Here is a 12,077-nt window from a genome sequence, read left to right on the forward strand (position 1 = left end):
TAGTAGTACCAGGTATATGATCCCCATTTTATAGAGAGGTTGTCCTTTCAAAGGCAAGATAGCAAGTTAGAAGTAGGACTGGAGTAGAACTCAAGTCTCCTGAATTTCAGTTAATCCTTCTCTTATAACTGGAATAAGGAGAGATAAGTAACTACAAGATGTGGACATACTCTCTTCACATTCCAGAACAAGGTACAGAAATTATTGTGCAACAGCATGGACGGAACTGGAGAGCATTATGCTAACTGAAATAGCCAGGCGGCAAAAGACAAATACCATATGATCTCACCTATAACAGGAACCTAATGCACAAAACAAACAAACGAGCAAAGTAGAACCACAGGCATGAAAATAAGGAAGAAACTGACAGGGACCAGAGGGGAGTGGGGAGAGGGATAACAGGGGAAAAAAGGGGTAGGGTCTAGTTAAGAAAACAAGTATTAATGACCCAGACATGATGGACAACAGGGTGGGGATTGACTGTAGGAGTGGGGTGGGGCAGGCAGGGAAGAGCAATGGGAAAAATTGGGACAACTGTAATAGAACAATTAAAAAACAAGAAACTATTAGAAGAAAAACATTTCCTAACATCAGTTTGAATCCTTATATCCCCAATAAAAATAAAAAACAAACATTTATTGTGTGCTAAGGAATAACATAACAATTTCATCACATTTATCTCGCTCACTCCAATATTAAATATGTCCAGTGTGAGACTATATACCCAAGCACCCTCAGCATGTGATCTGTTCTGAAAACACTCCACACCAAAGCATAATTTTAAGACAATTTTGAGATGTATTCCTACACAAAAAAATCCACACTTAATTTTGTATCAAAATAATTCTATAAATAACTAGGAAATACCTAAAATACTGGGTGAACTTGTTGCCACATCATTTGGCAGGTTGCATAAATGTCCTACCTGAAATGCTCTCACTTGACCACACCCACCAATACTGCATACAGTGTTAGGTCATCTGGAGCGCCCAGGGGCCTTCTGAAGTATTTGGTTCAGAAGGACATGGAACACACATACACACAGAGATATAGATACACATATATACATGTATGTGTGTGTATATATATTCAATAAGAATATTATATGCTTTATCCAAAAATGCGGGTGGAAAGGCCTATTATTTTAAAAGATATCTCCTACTTGATGGATATCTGCTCTAACAGTAAAAATGATCAGTGTTTTCTGGTCAGTAAATTGTAGAGATAATTCAATGAAACACTTATTTAGTGTCAACTGCATACACAGAGCATGCTGAGTGCCTCCTGATGTGAATCCTGGGAGGTTCAATGTGGACAAGGGAATAGAGCAGGGGCATGATCACTTGAAAAAGGATCAGAATGTGTTGGGTGTCCTGACAGTAGAAGGTGCTAGGTCAGTCCAGGGGACTGACTGGCTTCTCACTACAGTGAATCGACAGATGTCAACAGGGCAAGATCTGGGTTGGACCTTCATGGATTGGCAGGAGGTTATTAAATAAGCAGGATGGCATGAAGTGCTTTCTCCAAGGACAAAGAACAAGCTTCAGAAGAAACAGATTAATTTAAGGACTGATAAGAATCCACTTTGGGTAGAGACTGATGTGAAGGAAATAAAGGGTGAAGGGGAAAGAAGCCTGGGGTGTGGGTGCAGGTTCATTCGGGAAGGGCCTCAGGCTCTGTGGTCAGGAATTTGGATTTCACCGAGCCAGCAGCAGAGAGCTTGAAGGTGACGGGACCCCATGTGATGATGAAGGCTTTCATAAAGAGTACCCTGGCAGCAGCTGGGAGAGTGTGGAATGGAAGGGAGAAGGCTTCAAAGAAACGGACTTAATATTGTGCTCTGAGTGGGATAACTTTGTATGAGAAGAAATGGAGCACAGCTGGGGAAATTTCAAAGAAGAGAGGAAAAATGCCGGTGTTAAAGGACTGCACATAAAAGCTCAATGATTTACAACCGACCCAGCCACCGCTCACTTTCGTCTGGATTGCACTGCTGTGGTTCATGATGTCTGCCTGGGCTCCCCGTGACGCTCTGCATGCAGAATCATGGTGGAGCCTGTCAGACACTCAAGGCCGTATCTCTTAAACGTGAGCAAAGCTGACAGCTTGGTACGGACCAGCACCACCATGCCAGGCATTAAACAAATCATTTGTGCTATGCAGCTGGGGCCTGCTCCCTTGGGAAATCAGAATAGCACCTTTACAACATCATCAACCCCTGCTGAGACAATGCACAAGAAGTCAAGGCCGACTTAAAGCCAGTCTGCACAGCTTCACCATCTGTAGGGTGCTGAAGCCCTCAACACGGGCATGTTCAGAAACGGGCCCTCCGAGTCTGCTGAGAGTAGCTCCTTTAAGAACACCATATTCAAATGAATCTCTTATAAATAATAAACAGATTAGGAAGATATTTTTAAATGTCTGACAATTCAATGAGTGGTTGAAATCTTTATCTTCTCTCCTACAACCATCCATTCTCTACGTGTCCATTGGCCAAACGACCATGACATTGGGTCAAAGAAGTATGTTAAAGAATCATAATTACATATCACATTCCTGGTAATTAAAATATAATATCTGAAAAATTTGATTGTAGAATAAAAAATATAGCACACATTTTTCTTAAATAGCTGTGAAATGTAATCCTATTTTAAGGACTTATTTTCTTTGTTACAGACACACAACTATCTTTTCCATTGCTGGCACGCCCTGTGGTATAAACCACAATGAGTAAAAAGCAAATGCCAGACCTAGGGAATTGCGTCCCCCCGAACCCAGTTCAAATGTATTAAAAAGTTAGGAGCACATTTTAAGACATACACACTCAAGAAAACCAAAATGAATCTACAGGTTCACAATAATCAGCTATTTCTATTTTGAAGATTCTCCAGTTTACATGGCAAACAAAATTAATTTTATAAATTGTAATGAGCAAATTAGGCACATGGCCACACAACGGCAAGGTCGAATGCAAATCTGAGATTTGTCAGCCGTGAACTGATCGATAATTAAAATGGAGTTCACCTCCATGCTGTAATCTTAAAGTGGAACTACAGGTTTCCCTAAGTTTGCTTAAAATACGTATTAAAGCTAAACATCTATACCATAATAATATTCACTGTAATTGTACCCTGTTGACTAACAAGCATTCTGGAAAATTTAAAGGGGGAAAAACACACCCACCCACATAATTAGGATATGTGTTTACTTAATAATCCTGAATATCACTACGAAAAACACACCACTTCAGGGAAATCTAAAGGACTACATTTAACTGTTGAAATATTTTAGCCATGTATCTGAGTTGTGCTGTTTTTCTCTAACACAGAACACACCCATTAATAGACCAGAAAAACAAAAGAATTCTGATTCTAGCAGCTTCTTAAAATCCAGTCTCTTAACAATCTAGCTGAAAGATCACTTACTCCCAGAGCCAGAGAACAATACAGAGAACATGTTGCTTATTCATTTCTTACCTTTTTTCCTTTCCTTTTCCTATGAGCAGGTTTTGCATTTTTCTCCTTTGGTTCTTCACTCATCTTTCCTTTAAATCAGGTGAGTTGATAAAAGACAGGAGATCACTGCCCGTATTCCAACATCCAAAACCACGACACAGAGTCAAAGCATTTAGACCAAAGTCCATTTACGGAGCTCCCCAGGCAAGCCGCCTCTGCTCACACCCAGCCCCTGCTGCTGTCAGAGCCGTGGCTGCTAATGTAGCTCCGTTCAGCCTTCCTCAGGAAGAAACTGGGTGTTCTCTACACCAAACAGTCAATTATTCCTCTAACAAAAGTCAGTATTTTAGTCTTTCATTTCTAACTTATCATTACCCTGAGATAAAATCTTGACAAGACTTTGTTGCTTGTTCCTCCACAGTGATTCCAGCCTGTAAATGGTGAGAGAGAGAGAGAAACACACACACGCACACACACACCCTCACACACACAGAGAAATAAGCTACAGACTGCTGACAAGTCTCTGAAGCCTTCCCAGAGGCTGATTTGCTGCTTCTTGCAGACTGGGAAGCCGAATGTAAATTGCTCTCAGCGCTGTGAGCCTCCCATATGAACACATGTGTTGAATACATCAGGGCATACCAGAGGAGGAGGCAGTCCGGAGAGTGATAACAGATCAGGTTACGGGCTGGTGAAAAACACTCAGCGATTCAAACAATAAAAGAGCCCTACCACAACTAGAGAAAACAAAGGTTGCACTTTCTCCATTACTTTCTTTTTATCTGATAAGCAAAAAGATAGGCAAATTGTCACTTTTTCAGCTAAAGATTTCTAATAAAGGGCTAATTATAGAAGGCTCCATATCTAATTTGCTATCATTCATATTTAATCACTGGATCCCTTCTATGATCATACCAACCAACCAACCAACCAAACTGACTGATCAACCAACAAACCAGAGAGCCTCCAGGATGTTCAGGGAACACAAACAGCAAGGCAGAAGAAACATTCTGCGCTCCCGGCATATTTAGGGCAGTGCCACTCTCAGATCAAGGTGCGCACTCCATGCTCCGTGCCATCCTGAGACCCAGGCTTCAGCATGTTTCCTGGGGGTGTGGGGGGGTGTGTAGAGGGGTGTGAGGGGGTGGTGAGCTCACACCTGGGTGGAAACTCCCTCACTAGGCCTTCTATCTATTTAAGCATAGCTGAGTTACCTTCAGGAGCTGTCATTTAAGCATCTCTTGAAGAGTGCCAGATGCATTCTGATTCAAGAAGAAGCAAGATTCTACAAGCTGCCCCAGGCAATCACTAAGATCAAAACAAGTCTTTCTGAGCAGATAACTGACACAGGTGTAGAGAAAGACGATGGGAACAGGTGGAAAGAAGGAAAAGGGAGAAGTAAATGGGGAGCAGGGTCAGATCCACCCTTAGGGGCTCAGAATCCAGGGATAAATCATGTGACTTCCTCACTCTAACATCTGTACTCGAGAGGTATTGGGTTAAAATTAACATTTGCATTCAGGAGAAATTGGATTAAAATAACATGAAGCACAGCCCTGCAGGGAAAAAGACATAGCAAGGGCTAATTTTCAGTGATATGTGTCAAAGGATTTAACACTTTTGAGGAAATGACCCTAAAATATTGAGCCAAAAGGACAGATGCTTATGCTAAAATATTCCCCATTCTTCATCTATCATACAAAGGGGGGCTGTGCCGACAGTGCATGCAATTAACATTCCTTCCCTTACTTCTTGAACCCCAAGTCCCCCAGAAAGACCAGAGTCTGAAGGATGCTTGAGATGGTTTCCCCACAGCCAGGCAGGCCAGGGACAGGGGTGTGAATGACCCTGCAAAGAGCTACGTGGATTTTACAAATGGTGGGTTAGCTACTTAAGCTTCTTTTCCACTGTGAGGCTCCACACTACTGAATTACAATAACATACATCTCAGTAAGTCTTATGTGGCCAGAATTCTAAGTGGTGTAAAGCATCTAACTCTCACCTTCCGAGTCTGAGTTCGACTTTAAACAGCTATCTACCCGTGGTCCCCACATTCTGCTGCTCATCCACAAAGCTCCTCTCTTCTTGCAGTAAAAGGTAGAAACTCACAATGTGGCAGGAAAAACCCATTCAACTTCTTCCGTGACTTAACTTTCCCTCATATTCAAAACACTGGGAAATCTGAGGAACCAATAGTATTTTTACCACCTCTATCACTCATTTACTTTAATTGGATAAACCTGGGTTTGTTAGTTGTGGCCCTGTTAATGAACATGGATAAGATAGGTGCTACATACAAATTCTATATAAGGTAAAGGGTGTGAGCAGGTGGACTGAAGTCAGACTGTGCTAGGCAGTTAGACGGGAGCAGATAAAAGAGGACAGGCCAGGTGTAGAAGGCCACCAGGGCAGAACGTCTCAGGTGCCTAGCAACAGACAAAATAGGGAAAACAAGGACCTTGCCCCCAGGGTACCCTTTCCTCACCTAGCGTATCACTGGTCATGTGCTTTAGGCCCCCTGACATTTCATATCACTGGTCATGCAATTTGGACTCTCCCCTGACCTTTCCTCCCTGGCATGTCACTAGTCATGTGGTAGGCCCCCTTAGAGGAGAAACAAGGGGCCAAAAATTGGCCTCGTGTGACTCCCATGCTGGCCCTTGCACGATCACTCCCTTAAGCATTAACCCCTAGGGATAATATCTAAGCCTCAGTTACATTTTAGCTCCAGGACCAGAAAAGAAGCAACACCAGACAACTGACTGACGTCAGGACCAGCTGCAATGACTAATGGCCCCTCTGGTACCAACCAGTCAGTAGAGACCCTGATCCTGAAAGGACACACCTAGAAAGTTGATTAATATTCTACTGAGATCTTCCCTTAAGACCTCCAGATAAATACCCTCTTGACAGAGGACCCAGCTCGCTCTCCCTCTGGGGAGCACTCCCATGCCTCTTCCGTCTGCACCCCAAAGGCACATTACCTTTATCTTTCTCTCTTTCTCCTATGCTCCAAGGGCCATTCTTTTGTCTCTGTAACTTGTTTCCTGAGGCCATTTCTTGTACATCTCACTTCTTCTAAGTCTTTGACTTTCTAAATAAACTCCCTCTTATCGTTTGAGTCTTGGTTCTGAAGTCTTTCTTAGCCAGAACTCAAGTATGGAGGTTGCTGAACCAAAGTCAGGTCTGACTCCCCTGAGCCAACACCTGATGCCCGTTTGCAGCATAGCCAACAAGACTATCTAACCTAAATCTTTGCATATTCACGTGTGAAGCAGCAGAGATAGTGCCTCCAACTATATAGAAGCATATTTTGGCTCTTAGTGGCTATAGAATTACTAAGTTGAATCACCTCCTCAAAAAGTCTTTGTCAACAACTACTTAGGGAGTATCCACAGAGTATGAGGCTATTTAAAAAAAGCCAAAGGTGTACAAAAATCGCAACTAAATTTAGTTTTTTCATGTAAAAGTTTGCAAGTTAACTAGGATTATAAAATATACAATATAAAACTAAAAGGAAAATGGCCAAGTACACAGCAAAGAATATGTTTGGAGAAAATGTTATTATAATACGTTTTTTAAACGATAAAAAAGTTATTATAAATTGATGAAAATTCTAGGAAATTGGTGAAATAAACTGGAATTGACAGGACATGATGAGATTGTGACTGAACATAGCTGTCAGTCCATTTCTTGGATAAAGCATGGTCCTGACTGTACTCACTTATGTATACAAAGCTCATACTATAAGCTAAAGTGCTCTCTGCTGGCTGGATGGAAAAAAAACAGGAGTTTTGGAGAGAGGATTAGATGGAAAATTTCTAAAAATGATCATTTTAGGAAAGAAATATCCTTACTAATGGGAACTCATAAATCTGATTGAATATATTTCAATATGTCACATTATATATTCAAATCGGATAGAAACCCCAGTTACAAAAATTAATTTTAAAACGTCAAGTTGTATAGTTAAATAACAAAATATATAAGCTCTAATTTAATATTAAAAGTATGTGATGTATAACAAGTTTTATGTTTATTTCCTGTAACTCGTTAAGTGCCAGACTTTTTAGAGTGAACAAATGATTACATCTCTAAGAATGTAATCATTCTGGCACAGAAAGCAAAAAGAGTTTCTGTGTCAAAACTGAGGGCTTAAGACACCACAAAATCAATATTAATAATTTCTAACAACATGAAACACATTTTCGCCTGTAAAATTTAACATCATATTTCATTTAAAGGTTGAAAATTAAAACAATTTAGACTTAATAGATAGAAAAACTATTTCTTATCAGTGTTAATGACGTTCCTCACACCTGTACTCCAGAAACGTGCATTCACAGAAATACTGATTGTTTTTAATACCCAAAGGCATACTAATGTGTTTTAAATTAAAATTGCTCTGGGTAAGAGAGTACTTTGATTGATCTAAAAACAGTCTAGGGCTGATTACTTGTTCCAAAAATGTTACCTGTTAACTACTTTTCAATGGTAATCTCTCTCACCCAAATTATAAAACTCCCCCAGCCCTTGAGAAACTTAAATTTACCCTAAGAAAAAACTTACAAGCTAAATACACTGAAACCATCAACCTGGAAATGAAACTGTTCAGTCAGGGCACCAGACAGGAAAACACAGTTGGATTCCCACGCTGCCAACGACGGCTCCACAGAATCAACAGCCCAGTTAGTGTTTACTCCGGACAGAAACCATCATAAACCAGTTGATACAGATCTACTGAGATGGTTCTATTTTTAAATTAAATAACTCGCTTAAGAGGACAACAACCAGAGCCAAGTGAAGTCTCGTAGAACAGATCTATTTTTAAAATGAAAGTAGCTTACCATAGGACAAATAACTGAGCTAGGATTATTAGGAAGCATATTTTTTAAAAATATATTCTACATAAAATTCACTTGAAAATCCTAACACAATATTATTTCTTGATTAAAATTAAAGTAAAATATTAAAGATAAAAAGAAACAACTTCCCATTTAACTTCAGCAGAAATGCCTATATGAATAGGTGGATTTTGTTTTTAAGGCTGGGACGGCACGTACTTACTGTAAAGTTACACTGCTGGTTGGCACAAGCTAAAGTAGTTGCTAAATCCAACAGCATTCCCTTGATACCATTCGTTAGTCCTCAATGTTCAAAATACTTGTAAAGTTAAAGACAAAACGACAGGCAAGCGAGGTACTTATCCGCAAATCTCTCCAGGGAGCCAAGTGAAACATTGAGCTGTTCTCTCTTCCTCTCCCTGTGGCGCCAACAGTTCTTCCCTGAGGTCACCCAGCCAGTCAATGGCAGAGATGGGACTAGGAGCGGTTTTACTGACTCCTCCTCTGAAGGGTTTACGTTCCCCTATGTGGGTATCTCCAAAGAGAGGGGAACATGACCCACAGTGAGGTTTCAGATCACATTCAGTGGTCAGCAAACTTGTGTTCAATAATTATGCATTTACCTGAAGTTAGAAAAAATATATAACTAGAGTTCACTGGCTGCACTTCATGTAACCTTCACTGTGGGGTTTCAGTGAACGCCAGGAGAGAAAGAAACAGGGGAGAGTATGGCAGGAAATAGGGGGTTGCTTCATAAGCCCAACTGCTCAATCTTCATCACACAAATTCAGGGTTGCTTTAGGCAAAGGATGGTCCTTGGGTATCTTCCACCATTAGCTCCATTACTGCTTCATCATCCTGCTTGCCCACTGCCTCACGTGCTGTGCCAGGGCCCCTAAACTTCTGGGTCAACCCTAGTGATGATTTATAAATATGAGAGTATCATAATGGAGTTTTATGTATCAAAGCCACTATGTTATATTCAATGTCTTGCTATTTCTTTTTTTAATATATTTTGTTGATTATGCTATTATAGTTGTCCCAATTTTCCCTTTTTGCCCCCCTCCACCCAGTACCCACCCATTCCCTCCAGCAATCCCCCCCTTAGTTCATGTCTGTGGGTCATGCATATAAGTTCTTTGGCTTCTCCATTTCTGCTACGATTCTTAACATCCCCATCTGTTTTTACCTGCCAATTATGCTTCTTAACCCCTGAGCCTTTTCCCCCATTCTCCACCTTCTCCCTCCCAACTGATAACCCTCCAAATGATCTCCATATGTATGATTCTGCTCCTGTTCTAGTTGTTTGCTTAGTTTGTTTTTTAGATTCAGTTGTTGATAGTTGTGAATTTGTTGCCATTTTAATGTTCATAGTCTCGATCTTCTTCTTTTTCTTAAATAAGTCCCTTTAACATTTCATGTAATAATGGGTTGGTGATGATGAACTCCTTTAGCTTTACCTTGTCTGGGAAGCACTATATCTGCCCTTCCATTCTAAATGATAGCTTTGCTGGATAGAGTAATCTAGGTTGTAGGTCCTTACGTTCCATCACTTTGAATACTTCTTGCCCGTCCCTTCTAGTCTGCAGTTTCTTTTGAGAAATCAGGTGATAGTCTTATGGGAACTCCTTTGTAGGTAACTCTCTGCTTTTCTCTTGCTGCTTTTAAGATTCTCTATCTTTAACCTTTGACATTTTAATTACGATGTGTCTTAGTGTGCTCCTCTTTGGGTCCAACTTGTTTGGAACTCTATGCTTCCTGCACTTACATGTCTATTTCATTCACCAAATCAGGGGAGTTATATTTCATTATTTTTTCAAAAAAGTTTTCAATTTCTTGCTCTTCCTCTTCTCCTTCTGCCCCCCCTATGATTCGGATGTTGGTATGTTTGGAGATGTCACAGAGTCTCCTTAGACTACCCTCATTTTTTTAGTTCTCTTTTCTTCTTGCTGTCCTAACTGAATGCTTTTTTCTTCCTTATGTCCCAAATCATTAATTTAAATCTTGACTTCATCTCCTTTACTGTTGGTTCCCTGTAGATTTTTTTATTTCACTTAATGTAATCTTCACTTCTGCTTGGGTCTTTTTTATGCTGTTGCTGTACTGAGTGAGTTCTTTGAGCATCCTGATAACCAGTGTTTTGAACTCTGCATCTGATAGGTTCATTATCTCCATTTCATTTAGTTCTTTTTCTGGAGTTTTGTTCTGTTCTTTCATTTAAGCCATATTTCTTTGTCTCCTCAATTTGGCAGCCTCCCTGAGTTTGTTTCTGTGTATTAGGTACAGCTGCTTTGACTCCTTGTCCTAGTAGTGTGGTCTATTGTAGAAAAGGCACTTGTAAATTGTGTGGAGCAGAGTCTTAGGTAGTCACCAGGGCGAGGCAACCCATGCCACCACTTTGTGACTGTGTGGGGAGAGGGCTCAGAGAAGGGAGAGTCCTACTGTCTGGCTTCTGGAGGTCTACCTAGGAGGAAGCTGTCTCCTGACACTCATCCTATTTCTGGTTACTTCACTTTCTCCCCCTAGGCCACTGGTGCCCTTCCTGCTGTTGCCCTGGTGCTGAATCCCAGAGGAAGTGGGTCTGTACAAGTCCTAAGTCCATTTAGGCTCTTTAAGAGGAGTTTCCTGAAAATCTGGCAGTTTCTTCCACCTCCCCAACCTCCACTGGTTTTTACAGCCAGAAGTTATAGGGATTTATCTTTCTGATGCTGGAAACCTGGGCTGTGTGGTCTGGCCTGGGGCTGGGATCTCTCACTCCTGAGGTATCCCTCCTGATTTTTATCCACCACACAAGAATGTGGGACTGCCCGTTCCACCACCTCTCTGCCCATCTCCACATCTCCTCCCCTCCTACCTGTCTGGATGAATGTGGCTTCTTTAAATACTTGGTTGTCAGACTTCCATACAGCTCTATTTTCTGATGGTCCTGGGTGTTATTTGTTTTGTGGTCTAGTTGTAATTTTTTTCTGTAGTTATGCGAGAAGGTGAAGCGTGTTTACCTATGCCTCCATCTTGACTGGAAGTTCTTAAGAGACCTTTTTGAGAAACTTTCAGAAGAATTTTTCTGGGCAAAGCAGCTGCTCCCAGTGGTGGCCAGCCAGGCAAAATACCCACTGTCTTGCTGTTTCTAATGTGTGTGAAAACATCTGAGAAAACACACTCTGTATTCAAGCCTGTAGTCTTCTTTGAATCTTCTTCATATTGAAAAATGACATACATTGAATTTGCACATCTTCTTATAGCAACTCAAAATTCAGGTAGGTGTGGGCATGAGGTGAAGTAAAAATGAGACCATGAATTCACTCAATTTTTATTTTATTTATTTTACATTATTTTTATGGTATTTTTTCCATACCATTATTCTTTCTATACCCTCTTCCACCTCCATCTGCCCCCATTTCTCCCCACCACCCCACAATCACCATACTGTTGTCTATGTCCATGAGTTCTTTCTTTTTTTTCTTTTTTGCTCCATCCCTCCACTCCCCCATCCCATTCTCACCAGAGCTGTCAGCATGCTCTCTTGAGTCTGTCTCTATTTTGCTTGTTAGTGCAGTTTTTCAAATACCTACATGATTTTTGCCATATCAAATGACCATCGGTACTAATTAATATTTTTAATGTAATTTCTTAAACCTAGCTCTGTTCTAAGTAACATTAGCTGTGAAATTACAGGTTTGATGACCTAGTTTTCTATTTTGACAATGCATTGGAACCCTTCAGGCAGATCTATAGCAGGATTTTCCTGTTGTGTTCTGGGTGCTCTTTATTTCCTGAT

The 12,077-nt window shown here is 40.8% G+C and overlaps 1 protein-coding gene across 2 annotated transcripts in view; it reads right to left on the minus strand.

Moving 5' to 3' along the window:
• ANK3 (ankyrin 3) overlaps positions 1-12,077 on the minus strand; it is a 616,244-nt gene that overhangs the window by 466,186 nt on the left and 137,981 nt on the right. Inside the window, exon 1 of one of the 2 annotated variants that reach the window (XM_045195999.3) lies at positions 3,477-4,052. The exons of the other annotated variant lie outside the window; for it this stretch is intronic. Coding sequence (XP_045051934.2) covers positions 3,477-3,539 — 63 coding nt within the window. The 5' untranslated portion in view covers positions 3,540-4,052. Of the gene's footprint in view, positions 1-3,476; positions 4,053-12,077 lie in introns of those variants that run through there. 2 annotated transcript variants of the gene reach the window in all.

This window comes from Desmodus rotundus, chromosome 4 (genome assembly GCF_022682495.2).
Source record: "Desmodus rotundus isolate HL8 chromosome 4, HLdesRot8A.1, whole genome shotgun sequence".
Taxonomy (NCBI): Eukaryota; Metazoa; Chordata; class Mammalia; order Chiroptera; family Phyllostomidae; genus Desmodus; species Desmodus rotundus.